Source organism: Thunnus albacares, chromosome 9 (genome assembly GCF_914725855.1).
Source record: "Thunnus albacares chromosome 9, fThuAlb1.1, whole genome shotgun sequence".
Lineage (NCBI taxonomy): Eukaryota > Metazoa > Chordata > Actinopteri > Scombriformes > Scombridae > Thunnus > Thunnus albacares.
In genome coordinates, this window is record NC_058114.1 from 25,336,942 (window position 1) to 25,353,540 (window position 16,599).

Sequence of the window (16,599 nt, forward strand, 5' to 3'; positions counted from 1 at the left end):
AACCTTTTTAACAACGTTATTAAATGAACAATGATATTATAAACAAAACAATAAAGGGGGTAAATGAAAAAGACCAAAAGCAGAAAAAACAGACACGTGTGAATAAACATTCACACATATTTATGCAAAATTATAAACATGTATACAATTGACCTGACAGTATTGCCCACAGTGATTCTTCAAAGGTTTTTTGTTTCACGGACAGAATTATAGCAATTTAGATATATTTGGTAGAAACAGTGGAAATATGTTATATGTTTTTATCAGTTTGAGTGCTGTTAGACTCCGGAGCTTTTGTTTTTTTTTAACCATAGGCTATCTGTTAACATTTAGGTCTGACAATATGATTTTCTTTCAGGGGCAGTGGTGGTGATGGTGTTGCCATTTTAAGTTCAGTCTGACGATTTCATTGCCTTCCATCAAGCTACAAATAATGTAGTCGCTATGCATTGGAGGATTTGGAGGACTTTATCTGGGCTGGAGGTACCTTTGTTGCACTTTTTGGGGGCTCCAATCTAAAATCTCACCTAGGTCCAACAGCTAAGTAAAACTGTGTACTTTTATTCATTGTCACCCTCCTGTGTGTGTTTGATACAGTATTGAGCAAAATAAATGTGATTATCATTTTTGCTATTATCATGCAGCCCTTCTAGGACTGGAGGTTATATTGTTGCACTTTATTTGAGTGTGAATCCATATTTGAAGGTCTATGACTGGAGGTACTGTTGTAGCATTTTGCTCAATTCTTGTGTGCAATTCTTGGAGTCTACAATCTAACAAAGAAAGATGAAGGTCTGCACACTGTAGCTCCCTTAGATGCAGTTTAATGAGACATCCACCAGTGACGTTTCAAGCCTCGTACATGCTCTTCTTCAGACTCAGACTCAGACTTCTGGGTGGGGTCTACAATCTAAAATCTCACCTAGGGCACCAACATAGTCAGGGCTGACCCTGGTTAGACTATTCAAAAATTAGACCATGCTTTCTACAATAGGGACTAAAACATTATAACTCTTCCAGATTACTGAGGCAATTTATGTCCAAAGGTTAACTGAATGAGTGAAAACTAAAAAAAAAACACAAAAAGACACAAAAAAAATCTGTCAAAACATTGATTTTATTGTGTGGAAAAATTACTTTCCAATACAAGGAGATAAAGGATTCTGGCAGTTTCTTTATATAATGAACAAATCCTATGAAAAGACTAAAAACAACAATGAATTGATCCTGTAGGTATATTGCCTGTGTGCCTTGCCTAATACATATTATTATATCTATGCCATAGAGCTCAATTGTCCAATAATCCATTGCTGAAAATAGTCCCTAACAAACAGGCCTTTGCTATTTACTCCTGTTTGACAAACCTTTGCTAAAATCTACAGTGCCCAACTGTTAAATAAAATTACTGAGCCTTAAAAATTAAACTAATTGTGACATCTTTAGTAGAAAAGAATGAACCTGAGTTCAGTATTAGACTGGTGTTGGTTGTCATCCTTTTATTGAGTTTACTGACAATAAGAAAATATGCAAAACTCCAGCATTATCCTTTAAAACATTCCTGATATGAAAATAATTACAGTATTTATCCACCAAGCCATAATCTCAGGAATACTCATAAGTAAGTTTATTTTTCTATTTTTACTTTATCTTAACGGTCAATGCTTTTATACACACAGTCAGAAGAAAACGGTCAAATGTACATTTATGGTAAAAACACAATTTCCCACGTCGCTTTGCGGTAAGGACAACAAAGATGGCGATTCAGCTCAGAGGTACTAGACGTGATGTGAATTGTCAAACGTACAACAGATGAGCTAAAGGACTGAAAACCCGCACAGCACTGCAGAAAAATCACCACTGCGGTGCAGCAACAGCACACTGACCTGTCTACGTCGGTAGATTAACAGACTAGATGCCCTCTCCGAAAGCAAAAAACCCCGGTCGCAGCGGAGGAAGCCCGGTGTTTGGCAGCTCCAACGGCCGCTACGAGTTCATGTCGCTGACGAAACCGCTAAACCGTTCCTCGACGCCGCCGCACCTCCTCCAGCGGCAGGGCTCCGACCCGACCACTGCCCGGCTCCGAGCCTCGGAGAGCCCCACTCGGCGCCGGGGCTCCAGCTCCTCCACCGGCTCGGGGAGCGGTCAGGGGATGCCGGAAGAGGACGGTATACGGATCAACCCCTCTTTCATCCGCGTAGCGCTCAGCTCGCTGCTCGCCATCGACCTGTGGCTGTCTAAGCGGCTGGGGGTGTGTGCCTGTGAGGACTCGTCCTGGGGCAGCGTGCGCCCGCTAATGAAACTGATAGAGATATCGGGACATGGCATCCCGTGGCTGGCTGGCACCGCCTACTGTCTGTACAAGAGTGACAGTGCTGCAGGACAAGAAGTCATGCTCAACCTCTTCATGGGTAAAACAACACTGCTGCTTGTCTTCCTTAATATGGTGTCACCCACTTCCTAACTGGGAATTCTCACACACATACACACACGTTTAAGTCACTTTTGGGGACATTACATAGACTTAAATTCATTTCCTGGATACTTATCCTAACCTTAACCACGGACTCAAAAATCAGCTTTTTCCCAATTTGGGACACGGCTTTTGTCCCCAATTGGACAATGTCCCCAATGAACTGGTCTTTAGTTTGAAATATGGCCTCAAAAGTAGGCTAAGTCAGACTGAATACACACAACTCTTAAGTCTGTGCAGACAAGTTTATTGGCACTGCTGACATGCAGTATTTGTGTTTTTCTTTCAGTGACAGGTTATGAGACAGCAGGTCTGTCTCTAAGTCCATGTTTTCAGGTTGTTAGAGAAGCTGTGAAGAATACTTTCTGCATCTTCTTCTGTGGTTTATCAGATTCATTGAGTCAAGATGTATAGCAGTGTTAAATTGTGATGAAACGATTAGCTGATGAATCAGCTACAGAAAATGAACTGACAATTCTGATAATTGAGTTATAGTTTTGCTTATGCACTCTCTTTCGTGTCATACTAAGTTCATTATTTTTTGGACTGTTGGGCAGATGAAACAAGACATTTGAAGATGTGAACTTGGGCTCTAGGAAATTGAAATGAGCATTTTTCACAGTTTTTTTTACCTTTAGTGTTTGCAGTGGTTGGTACTGTGGATGTTAATGTAGTATCAGAAGTTTAAATGTCATCTGACTATATTAAAGTGCTTGTCAGATGGTTGAATAATGTCTGAAACTCCCTCCTGACATCTTTTTGACTGCAGATGAGATGAATGCAGCCTAACTGAGAAAAAGAAAAGGCTGTTTTTAAGAGGAATTAAACTGTATAATGGACTGTGCAGCAGACGTGCCTTCCAGTGGTCATTTAATATTTACCAGTCGTCCTTCCTCCTGAATATCTGATGCAGGGCAGCAAGTGGCAGCCTCTGGTCCTCTACATTAAAGATAGATGTGTCTTATCATGGATGCTTCTCAGCTGAGAAAGAGGAAAGCTTTATGATAATGGTATTAAATGTATGATTATGCAGGCAGCACCAAACCATTTTTCACTCTCACAAAAGATTACCAAGCTAACCATATGCTGCACAGCTGACCTGCTCCTGAGCAAGTCAAGTTTAGGCTACAGAACAAAATCACAAAAATCATTTTTTAATGCTCAGTGCAATGACACAATATAAAAAAGTCCACTGTGTCCTTATAAAGGGCAAATATGAGCTGCAGTTTTTCTCCAGATATCATCATAGCACAGGTGTAAATGCTAAAATTAATGGAGGCTGAATTCCATTTAGCTGCTTCAGTTTCAGGGTCTTGGTGTTGTGCATGCTGGCTCACTGTCATACTGTCAAGACTTACTGGGACACTTGAGTGGAACAGAGCCATCGTTAATGTTATTAGTAGCACCTGTGCTTTTCCTGCTGTGACAAGTCAAAGGCACGTTCCCACTAAGTTGGTGAGGGCTTTGGGTTGTCCCACTATTAAATTGTCATGTGCATGAGGGCTCTCTCATTGACATTTTGAGCCCTTTATGCACACTTCCTGTGCAAGTACGCATTGCTGCAGACTTTGCCTGAGGGAATTACCCTTAGTTCATAGCGTTGTGACGTTAAATCAGTGTTAAATACAGGGTTACTACTTAGCAGGGGAAGCCTGGAAGTGTTAAAAAAATGATAAACAAACTGGCATGTGGGTGTTCAGCCTGGCATAGTAGTGTTTACAAAGAAACACTACATTAACAAGGATTTAAGATGGTAAATAAAAACACATGAAATCAGAGGAATACAAGCAGAGGTTATATTACACACCTCGTTTATTCATCAACCATTTATTTAAATTTTTGTCTAATAATGCTGTTACCTTTCGTCCACTCTGTAAGGAAGACGTTCAAATCAGGCAGTCACTCCATTACTTGACTGTAGTGCATGTGATTATTTTATGGGATGGATTTTATACTTTATTTAATATATTATGCGCTTTATGAGTGACTGGTTTTACTATTTTTGTCTTTCTATGTTTTTGTTTAAGTGAACCAATATATAAAGTATTGAAGTTTGAATCTTAGGTGCGTTGGCCATGAAGAAAGTCTCAAACCCACAATCGTATGTAACATGTTTTGTTACTTACCAGTTAAGTCCATGAGGGTTCAGGGCTTAGGGATCTGGCCAGAGTGTCTGCTGTGAAAAAGATGTGTACCAGGGCATTGTTGTTTAATTACACCTGTGTTTGACAATTAGTTTGAAAGGTCTATCACTGTTAGGTTTTGTGAATCTGGATAACTCAAAACTACAGTGAACGCACTTTGTGAAACTTTTACGTCATGTACTTTGTGCAAGAGACCAGGTAAACATTTGTCAAGGGCAATGCGTGAGTAATGGCACAAACTCAGTCTTGAAATACCACCAGAGGGGGCTGCAGCAAAGAATTCAAATCTTATAAATATATGGCTTTAACAAAATGAGTAATCTGCATGCATGTCTTCCTCTGTGGCCTATTCTGGTTACAATAATGTGTGTCTGTGTGTTATAGGCAGGTTAGTCATGCATATAAACACCACAAAAAACATCACTGTGTGCCATCATGAGTCTACAGCACCCAGCAGCCATGTTCACCACTGGGGTTGATCTTTTATAGGCCGTGACACACAGTTGGTGGTTCTGATTATTTTCTATTATTCCAGTGAAAGGAACAAAGTTTTTAGTGCACTATTTCCCATAAAGCTGTGATGCAAAAATCTACCAATTACAGTATCATCTCTTTATGCCTCTAAATATTTAATTCCAGTGTCTTGTATCTGTTTGCCAAAGGCTTTTGCATTAATGTGACTACATTACTGTTTCTTCATGCAGTGTAGCACTTCTTCTTCTTCATCTCCTCCTTTATGCTTCCAGGTCTGCTGTTGGACCTGGTCCTGGTCGCTATTGTCAAGGCTGTGGTGCGCCGGCGTAGGCCAGCGCATAACCGCATGGACATGTTCGCCACCTTCTCCGTGGACCGCTACTCCTTCCCTTCCGGCCATGCCACCCGCGCTGCCATGTGCGGGCGGTTCCTGCTGGCACACCTGGTGCTGGCCGCCCCCCTCAGGGTCCTCGTCCTGCTGTGGGCTAGCATGGTGGGGCTGAGCCGAGTGATGCTTGGCAGGCACAATGTGACTGATGTGATGTTTGGGTTCTGGATGGGCTATTGCCAGTACAACCTGGTGGAGATGCTTTGGCTCTCACCTCAAACCCTGCAGGGGCTACTGGGACAGTTAGCTTAACGTTGAGGACTGAAGGAGATGGAGATACTGTCTGTTTAAATCTTGATGGAAAGAGCTCCTGCACACGCTTTTGTCTTTGAGACAGATTTATAAGAAAAATGTCCTTTGACTAGAGAAGAGCACCCTGTCACACAGTTTTCTCCTGCTGTTTCATTACTCTATTACAGTAGCCTCCAAAAGTACAGGATTTTAATCGGAATAGACCAGAGAGGAACAAATCTAATCAGTTTACCTCCTGAAGCCACCTCACTCACCTCTACCACCCTTAGTGGCCTGAATCATGGGCAATATGAAGTGTATAAACAGTTGTTTAGACACTGAACATTATTTAAACTGCAAGTATATTTTTGCTACTAAGGGAACGTTAAGTTCAGTTCAGATATTTATTGTCCCACAAGAAGAAATTCTTTTTGCAGCAAGGCAGCAGATAAACACAAACACAGGAAACAGTAAGACAGCTGAGTACATGTAAGTAAATTTAATCAAGTGGGGTCTATGAGCTCTCCACTTGTGGATCTGACTAGACACCCCCTATAATTTCACAGCACAGAGGAGAGGTTAAACAATGAATAATAATTATTATTATTATTGTTAAATGAATAATAATTAACATGAATGCTTTACTTTGGAAAAAGAATAATACCTATAATAATAGCTTATATACTTTATTCAGTTAATGTAGAGGCAAACTAGCCTGACATTGCCAGACTAATTCACACTAATTTGCAAATGCATATTAGGATTTCCAAGGGGCGATATCAACAGGCAGACCAAAATTCCTCTGCACACAACAGGATAGACCTACAACCAATCAGACCACATTACTGCTAAACAGTACACTGAAATATGTTTGTGAAAACATTTGAGGCAACGCAGTAACAGAATCGTGAACCATATTTGATCAGCACTGCCTAGGTTGACAGTTTGATCTGAGTTTTGTGAGTCTGGTGTGTTGCAGTTAAACTCAAACAACAGACAACCCCCAGACCTGCAGACTGTCAGTCATCGTATCAAACACGCCACCTGTTTGATAAATGGTTGTGAACCAGACAGTTCCAGGCCGGGTGGAAATCGTTTTGAATGTAGGGGCGGCCAGATGCATCTGCCAGAGCAAGTAAAACATGAGCTCAGCAGATTCATCTGGTTCCCAGGCTATGATACTGTACTTTAACACTAATAGTATCAAGTAGAAACTGCAATTGACTAACTGTGTACAAGTAGGATTTATATGCCTAGTTGTGTTACACGTCACAAACAGTGTCCACACTGTTAGGCTCTTCCTTTAGGCCAGTTTTACCCACTGATTCAGGGTTCATGGGAGCAGCTTCCCCGACCTATCTTCAGTTGTCGTCTTTCTGTAGCACAATTTCAAGGAACTGAGCTTGATATTAGCCTGTTGATTTGCCCGCCCAGCAGTTTATGCTGCTATTCCCCTCCAGTCCTCAAAGATCTTCTCTCCTTTCAAAAAGCACACTCAACTTTTACTTCCCTGTTCCTCACAACGACATCTGATAGGATTAGACACTGTTGTGGATATTTTGAGTGATCATCAAAGTCATCTGCAACTTGGATGCTGTCTCTTTCCGTTCTGCCCCATGAAGGTCTGACCCTTAGTCTTTAACCTAAGCAGATCAGCCTACAATATGAAAAATTAGTCTAATTGGTTCACTAGTTTCTAAACAAGGAACTGCATTTTACCCACGTCAGTTCAGGTCACGTTGCATGGAACTTCAAGTCACCATCAGCACATTCTGGCTACGCATTCCACCTATCTGTGTTGTCTAGGAAAGCCCCCTCCGACCTTGGTGACAATGGTAATGCTGATTTACCCTTTATCAGAGAGGTTTCTGCTTCCCCCAAAACATCACAGACAGCTGGAGTTTCAAGGAGAGGAGAGAATATCTCCTTCCTGCATAAGATTTACAGTGTGACCTCAAAGCCCAGGCTTGACCCAATGTAACCCAATTTGTAACCCCTAGAGATGGAAAATTCCATAACAGACACTACATTGTTTCAAGGGGACTAACCCTGACCCTCATAAACATTAATTTCACCAATTTATTTCTCTATGTCATTCTCATTTATTTGACAGTATCACAGTTTCATTAATAATCAACCACATCAGATCACATACCACTGATTTACTAACTCAACTCTGATGGATTACATATGCTTAACCTCATTGTTATCATGTCATACACATAAACATAAATCAATCACTGTTGTCATTATATCAAATATGTGCTGTATATACGTTTAAGGTTTAGTATTTCAACACCAAATCACTACCTTTATTTACTAAAAATGTGTCTCCTTATAAAGGGAAAAACATCTGATGAGGGTCTAAAAACAGAAATGTCATAATTTTTAAGTTTATTGCAATAAGCAGTGTGTGGGAGTCCTCTTCTCTAGGCATTGATAGTTTCAAATGATGTAACAAGGCTGAAGTCTCAGTAAAGTACTGACTTACTTTTACATTTGTAATATGAGGAAAGAAAGCTTTATATTGAATGGACTTGAGTCAAAGCAGTAGGGTGGTTCATACTGTATCTTTACATCTTCATTGTTAAGTAGTGAGCCATCCATTCACTAAAGACAACGTGCCAAACTGAAGAAAGATCACCACAGTCTGGCTTGGTTTATGTTGAAGTTACAGATTGGTAAGAAGAGAGAAATTATAATTGAATGATGATGATAATAAGATTAACAGCTATGACTTGTGAGCGGTAGCAATCACAGCTGATCGATCCATCCAGTGTGATGCAGATGTATGGGTGATTAAAAACATATCAGTGCTTACGGGGAACTCTAAGATATGTTCCGTTTAGTTGATGGGTTTCCATCACCTGAGATTTTGTTCATAAAAGTGGCAACTTGCTAACATTTTGCACTGTGAAACCATTCCTAAAGACACTGGCATTGTACTTTTCTTCCATTATTTTGCTCCAGCCATGTTTCCAAGCACTGCAATAATTTTAACCTCACAGACCAGAATAGATGATTCATTAGTAGATTTTTGACACCATAGTACCAGAATGTAAAACTACGCACGTCATTCCCTTTCAGAGTCTTGGTAGCATGCAGTTTTTTATTTGGGTTAGTGAGGGCATGTTAACTGTTTAATTTGTTATGTAACAGCCTGGTATACTGCCAGGCTTCATGGATCAGTGACCAGAATTGGAAGGTACTGAAAACTTTATTCCCTGCTGCATGTTGACCTACTGACTGAATCTGATTTTGTGTGCGTGTGCGTGTGCATGTGTGTGCGTGTGTGTGTGTGTGTGTGTGTGTGTGTGTGTGTGTGTGTGAGTGTGTGTGTGTCTTTAGGTGCATGCACTATTTCCCAGAAGCAGCATGTTTGATGATTAATCCACTGATAGACCTACTGACTGAATGCCAGTCTGAGATCCAACATTAATGTTAAAACTTCCAAGTGACGCCAGCGGTCAAGATGTTGTAACACAGATGTGTGTTTGACGTTAGCACGGTCTTAGAGGCTGTTGACCCATATGTAAGCGATTAAAAGTTGCTGTGTAATGTTTTGTGCCCTTGGCTGTTACATGTGTAGTTAAAACTGATCTGATATTGCTTTTAATAACCAGAAAATCATTTTAAAACAAAGTCAGACAACCAAATCTGAAAAGCTTGTGACTTTTTGGGGGGGATGTGTTGTTCAAGAAATAATTTCACTTATTTTAAACTAACTATGAGAATCAGTATATTAGCCCACGTACTGTACACGTCATCAGGCTTTTTATTTTCAGTGAACTGGCAAGTGAATCAAAATTAACAGTCAAGCCAAAGGGCAACTTCCCACCTTAAACCTGAGTTTTATGGTCAGTCAAGTATCATAACATGTAACTGTTGAGCTTAATCCAATACTTGATGTTGGACTGGGCCTAAAATGATTTAAAGAAAAGTAAAGGAAGTGTTGTGCATGTTTTACTGCTACTGATCCATTCATTCACTATGGATATGGTGTGTGTGTGTGTGTGTGTGTGTGTGTGTATGTGTGAGAAAGAGAGACCTGACCATTTCTTGCTTACTTAACACACTTATATTAGAACTGCCAGAAACTAGAACTTGTTCATCTGCAGGTGCATCCTAATTTCTGTTTATTGATCAACTTGATTTGTACATTAATCAGGACTTTATATATATGGTTTCTGTGTGAATGTATTTCAACTTATTACAATCTTTTGACAGAAAGAATGTTTAGTTCTCATGTCTGTAGTTTTTACTAAAATTGTACTTTACTTTCTGAAAGGTTTTTGACTGTGGCTTGTTTGGACCAGATCCAGGTATCAGGTTTGAAACAACATAATTTAACAGACTGTTCCCTGGTATACTGCCCCAATTGTAGACTGTTTCATTGACCTATAACATGCTGTGCATTCTGCAATAATTGACCAATGAGCTTCCCTGTGTGAGCGATAAGACGACCAGCGAGAGGTGGTAGCTTCCAGCCCTTTTTATTTCATGACGCTTCTGTGATAAATCTAAATATGCTGGATAGTGAACTTTGCAACAAAATGATTTTTATGGTTATTTTTTGTGTTGTTTTTCATGTTGACAATGAGAAGAAACTTAAAGTTAAGAAAAATATGTTTATCACAATGACTACAGGCACAATATATTTATGTGTGTTATGAGTAGATGTTGCACATTCCACATGTCACCTGTTTACTCTCAAGCTAAAAAAAAAAACACCAATATCAAGAGAGATACATTTTGTTTGTTTATTAAGTTATTGAGTATTGAAAAAATGTCACATCAAGCTCTAAAATTATGAAATGTCTTGGTTGCACAGTGTCAAACATGAATAATGTTCACTGCACTCAGTTTTGCCTGCTTATACACTATAAATGATATTGTGTGTTTTACTGTATAGACGTTATATTTATGTATCTTAATGTATATACATATGCCTGTATGGTCATGTGATTATACTGTGTTATGTTCAATGAATTTGAGTGTTATAGCAATTATTCATGAATGATTTGATTGTAATTATTATTTTTAATTAAATGGGGAACAAAACAAATTGTTGCATGTCATGTATGACAGATAGATGGATGGATAGATAGATAGATTGACGTGTACGATCTTTGTTACTCAGTTACTCATCAGCACTCTTCCATATTCCACCCACTTGATTTAACTCAGATGACACAAATTGAACTTTAGTCAAAGTTAAACCTAATGAATTTGGGTCAACACAGTTAACCTTGATAGTTGCCTTTTTTGGGCAGGATGGAAAAAAAAAAAAAGAAACGTCAAAGTATAAAAGTCTGTTCTTTGATAATGCTCGTCCCACTTGACCGGCACTCGAAGCCAACATACAAGAATCAAGGTAAGAAGGAAAGTTCATATTCTTGTAGTTCTGGTTTATTCTACTGTAGAGTGATGGTAGTTTTAGTGCCGCTGTGCAGATAGTTGGTAATATTTTAGTGAGATGATTTATGTGGCTTACTGATGTGCATATTATTAAACTGCAACATGACTATGACTGAAGACAAACTTAGAAAATAAATACATTTTCTAAAAGAAAAAAAATTTTAGCTTTTGCTTTTGCTCTTCATTCTACTTCTAAGACCTGAGAAGGTTTTATTATTGACAGATAAAGGGTCAAAATGTAAAGAACATAAGTACAGATAAGAGTTCAGAAACGTAAGGGCTAGATCATTAATTGCTTTATACTGTATGCAATCAGAAATATCTTAAAAGCAATTCCATGATCCAGTGCAAGTGCTAGTGGGAGGCAGTGCAAAGATGTGACAATGTCTGATCTTTATTGTTCTTTTAAGTCACAAATTTGTAGTTATATTCTTGTTTCTGATGAAATTGATCAACAATTTTGTCTGTATTACTAAACACTCTATAGCGGTCTAATATTCCTCTGTAATAGAACATCTATATGCTATCTTACACCTTTTTCCTTCCACTTCTTTGCCCTTTTTTCCTGTTGCAGCTCCATCATGGTGCACAGAGTAGCAGTGATCGGGGCAGGCCCCTCTGGTCTGACCAGCATAAAGGCTTGTCTGGATGAGGGCATGGAGCCAACCTGCTTTGAGAGCAGTGATGACATGGGTGGACTGTGGAAGTTCAAGGCAAGACTTTGATCTCAAAAACTGTTGACAATATTTTTTTCTCTTTTTAGGCTTAAATTTACTTATAACATTGGATGAACTGGACTAAGCTGCTGTCAGTCTTACCATAATTTCTTAACATCTGTCCTTTGAAATCACATCTCCACAGGAAGTATCGGAGCCCGAAAGAGCCAGTATCTACCGTTCCCTCACCATCAACATCTCCAAGGAGATGATGTGCTACAGTGACTTCCCCATCCCTGCTGATTACCCCAACTACATGCACCACTCCAAAATCCTAAATTACTTCAGGATGTATGCGGAACACTTCAAACTGCTGCAACACATTCGCTTCCAGGTAACAAGATTTACAAAGAACAAGGAAGACAATGTGGTTTGTCAGATATTTTTGCTACTGTTTGAAAGATATCTACAAATTATTATCTGCATGTTAATATTTCAGACCTCAGTGAAGAGTGTCAAACAGAGACCAGATTTCTCTCGCACTGGTCAATGGGAAGTGGTGACTGAGAGCAGAGATGGACAGGTTGAGAGTCACGTCTTTGATGCAGTGATCTGCTGCTCCGGTCACTACACCTACCCTAACATGCCACTCAAAGACTTTCCAGGTAAAGACACATCTAACATATCTTGTGCTTGATGTTATTACCAGGCTTTCATTAAAATGAGGCTGATTTTGCATTCAGCGTTGAAACAACAGCTACAACAGCTTTGTAGGATCAGGATGTTCTTCCCTTCTTGCTCTTTATTCCAACATTTGTCCCAGTACACAACAGAAAAATATAATATATTCTGCTGTGTTGCAGGAATTGAGACATTTGAGGGAAAATACTTTCACAGCTGGGACTACAAGGGGCCTGAAGACATGTATGGGAAGAGAGTGGTGGTCATCGGCATCGGTAACTCAGGAGGTGACATTGCTGTGGAGGGCAGCAGAGTTGCAGAGGAGGTTGGGACATTCTTTGTGATTACACTCATTCTCTTAACTGAAATTAAAACTTTTTTTTCTACTATAGCATACATATCTGCTCTGTAAATAATAAGAGAAATAAGAGAATAAGAGAAATTCTTTAATTTCATTATTGTGCCCTCTAGTTTTGCATTATTTCGATGAGATGCAGTTCTGTTATCCATCTACGTAGCTGGAGCAGGTGGACTCCTTATTTCGATGCAGCAAATCAAATCTTGAATAAAGTGTTAATGTGGCGTCAATCATGGGCAGAGCAAATGGTCACACTGAGCCTGATAGCATCCTGCTACACAACGCAAGAGCCACAGACTCTGAACAACAACCCGCATTAGCTTTACTACTAAAGTCTCCTTCTTATCTAACTTACAAACATGAATACATGTCTTGTCCTGAATCTTAGCTAGTTGACCGAGCCACCAAACAAACATTCACTGGTGAAAAGTGCACCGCTAACGTCAGTTAGCAGGCAAGATAGCTAATTAACTACTCAGTTGCAGCACATTAAACTGCATGAAAACATACCTGAAAATGTTTCTTTGGTCCCATTAGATGCTGGTTTGGTCATCACTCTTCAAAATCCCTGTTAGCAAAACACTGTCTGTCCATGACTTGTAGCTACAGCAGTTTGTTTACTTTGTCTCCCGTTCCGTATGGTGTAACACCGGTAAACACCGGTGCCAGCAAATGTCAATGAAGCAGACTCTGACACACAGCTGAGACAAAAAAGAGCATTTCGGATATTTTTCCGAAGACATATTTTCTTCATTCTAATAATACGGAACTATTAACAATACATTTAAAATGTGATTTCAGTTGGACTTTTAAGACATCACAAGACATCTTCAGGATTATTCATTGATGTTGTTTTTGTGCCTATCTCTCTCCTACACTCTTCTCTGGGCTCCACAGATGTATCTGAGCACTCGTCGTGGTGCCTGGGTCATCCGTCAGGTGTCTGACAACGGCCTGCCAGTGGACATGAAGTACAACACACGTTTTGTCCACATCTTGTTCCAGCTGTTGCCAATGAACATCCTCAACTGGATTGGCGAGAAAAAACTCAACGCCATGTACGACCACACCATGTATGCCCTCAAACCCAAACACAGGTAAGGTATTTCTGTTTCTTCATGCTTTTAATACAAACATTATGGTTTATACTAATGCATTCAGGACCACACAGTATAATATAGTATCACAGTATATTCTCCCATTGTTGCTGAAGTGTGCAGGCAAAAAAGTCAATCATTACACTGTGCATTATGATGAAAGGTGTGTCTAATCTGTGGATGTACAGTTCCACTCTCATTCTGTCATTATCATCAAAATATCTTAAACTCTCCCTTGTCGTCCACTTTCCCCTCCTCCGCTGCCCCTCACCTCTACAGGCTCTTCAGTCAGATCCCAGTGATCAACGACGACCTGCCTTTAAAGATTCTGGCTGGGTCAGTCGTCATCAAACCAAACGTCAAGGAGATCCGTGGCTCCACTGTGGTGTTTGATGATGGCAGCATTGTGGAAAAGGTCAGAGAACTGTGTGGATCCCCTCAAGAGTCTTCTTACACTTCAAGCTAAATCTAAAATCTCTAACTTACCTCTTTATCTGTCTGTGCTACAGGTGGATACGATTGTGTTCGCTACAGGTTATAACTATGATTTCCCTTACTTGCCAAGCAATGCTATGTACAAGTCTGGACACCGTATGGGTCTGTACAAGCATGTCTTTCCCCCCAACATGGAGCATCCCACTCTGGCTGTGGTGGGTTTCATCCATGCCCTTGGAGCCATTATGCCTCAGGCTGAAATGCAGGCCCGCTGGGTCACACGTGTCTTCAAAGGTGAGGCCACATGTCTGTTTCATGTCAGCATGTCACTGTGGTTCAATTAGCAATACTCACACACAAAAAGGTTGAATGGTTATCACATCGTAATGGCATTTTAGCTCATATCCGAAATACATACACTATGTATCACCTGCTACTAGTCTCGATTCTTTCCGGGCACATGTCAGTCTACAGTATTTACCTCAGCTCTCTGTCTTTTGCCCTTCAGGACATAAAAAGCTGCCCTCAAATCAGGCCATGATAAAGGCTGTTGATAATGACACCAAGGACATCGAGAAAAGGTAAAGCTCTCAATATTTCTGTTTCTTATTATTTGTTGCAACCAGCGTTGTCCCTTTTTCTGTTAGGTCCTTTCAGAGAAAATGAATGCTCACACTCACATATCCTCTCTCAATCCTCTCAGCAATCTAAACTCTCTGAATTAAATTCTTTCAATCATGGACAGGAAACAAATTAAGAATACTCTATTGGCCAAGTGTAATCCTACATTCATTTCTGATATCCTCCCCACAGCTACATTGTGTCAAAGTTGACACCGCTGCAGGTGGACTTTGTTTCCTACATGGACAACATAGCTGGAGAGATCGGAGTGAGGCCAAGTCTCCCCTGGCTCTTTTTCACAGACTATCCCCTGTATAAGAAGGTACTGTGGGGACCTGTCACAGCCTACCAGTACCGCTTGATGGGACCAGGGAGATGGGAGGGCGCCCGCAGAGCAATCTTCACCCAGTTTGATCGCATGTACCAGCCCCTAAAAACCAGAAAGGTCTGAAATGAATGTTGTACATAATCTTTACATGTAATGTTAAATATACATACTGTATAGTCCTGCATTATCTGAACATGGAGTACTGTATAAGTATGAGTGTCTGACCATTTAGCCAAATGTAAGCGTAATCTTCTCCCTCCTGTCTCTTCCAGATGGAGGAACCAGAGGCCTCCATCACTGGCCGCCTGTTCAAGTTCAGCCTGACCGTCATGGCCGGAGGAGCTGCCGTCTACTACATCCATACTCGCAACCCGACTGCCATCCCCACCCTCCTGTCCAACCTCCGCCCACAAACAGTCTGAACATGCGGCATCAGTCAAATGATGTGAAGAGATTTCTCAAACACACAAACTAAATACCAAATTCACTCTTTCTAGATCCTCTAGTTCAGTATACTGCTGTTTGGCTTGTGATTGTTGGAATGATTATTAATGCAAGAGATATCACTGTATCTATGTAGTTAGTCTATTTAAATGCAGAGCCTTGTCGGGTGAAAAAAAAAAGTTCAAATGCAAATGCAACTATTTTACATGAACAAAATATGTCATGAAGGAAATGTAACACATCCTGGTTTACATATTTTATCAACATGTCCACCAGAGGCCTGAGAGTTTGAGGGTATATATATATATATATAGATTTACTGAATTGTTAAAGGTCAAGAATAACTAAGCTAACCATTCTTATATAGGTCATATTTAACTTTCAGTAACAGTGAATGTGAATGTGTTTTTTCTGTGTGAATACAACAATATATGCTGTATATTAAACATCTCATCTGAGTGTCATCTTGTCTCAAGCCTTATTGAAATCATAATTGAATATTAGGCATAATGTTCAAGTGACTATAGATTAAATAAAAGTTATTTAATCTATTAACCTTCTGAAGACTTTACTTACACATAACTGAAACAAAAGAAGTTAAAAAAAAAATTGACAACAGTCCAACTGGTTCCACATTAGCACACTGTCTTTCCCTGATGTCCTCCTCTTAGTGAGTCCCCTAGTGATGAAACTTGTCATATACAAAAAGTAAGCAAAGTGCAAAGGAGTCTCGGGGTCCCCAAATCACTAAATGCACCCCTGTGTATGTGGCAACAGTTTTTTTTTACACACCCTGTGATAGAAGAGACAGCTTTGCACTTTCACACGGTCTGCAAATTAAACTGGGCACACAG

At 40.0% G+C, this 16,599-nt stretch overlaps 2 protein-coding genes across 2 annotated transcripts; both read left to right on the top strand.

The window, feature by feature from the left end:
• Nucleotides 1-42: 42 nt before the first annotated feature.
• plpp6 (phospholipid phosphatase 6) lies at nucleotides 43-6,679 on the top strand. Its single transcript, XM_044362297.1, has 2 exons — nucleotides 43-2,408; nucleotides 5,361-6,679. The coding sequence occupies exons 1-2, from the start codon at nucleotides 1,913-1,915 to the stop codon at nucleotides 5,726-5,728; spliced, it is 864 nt and encodes a 287-aa protein (XP_044218232.1). The 5' UTR covers nucleotides 43-1,912; the 3' UTR covers nucleotides 5,729-6,679.
• A 6-nt stretch (nucleotides 6,680-6,685) lies between these two features.
• On the top strand, nucleotides 6,686-16,239 carry LOC122989416 (flavin-containing monooxygenase 5-like). Its single transcript, XM_044362288.1, has 11 exons — nucleotides 6,686-11,081; nucleotides 11,700-11,838; nucleotides 11,987-12,175; nucleotides 12,281-12,446; nucleotides 12,645-12,787; nucleotides 13,718-13,917; nucleotides 14,197-14,332; nucleotides 14,427-14,646; nucleotides 14,861-14,933; nucleotides 15,166-15,418; nucleotides 15,574-16,239. Exons 2-11 carry the CDS (start codon nucleotides 11,707-11,709, stop codon nucleotides 15,721-15,723), a joined length of 1,662 nt encoding a protein of 553 aa, XP_044218223.1. The 5' UTR covers nucleotides 6,686-11,081; nucleotides 11,700-11,706; the 3' UTR covers nucleotides 15,724-16,239.
• The last annotated feature ends 360 nt before the right edge of the window (nucleotides 16,240-16,599 follow it).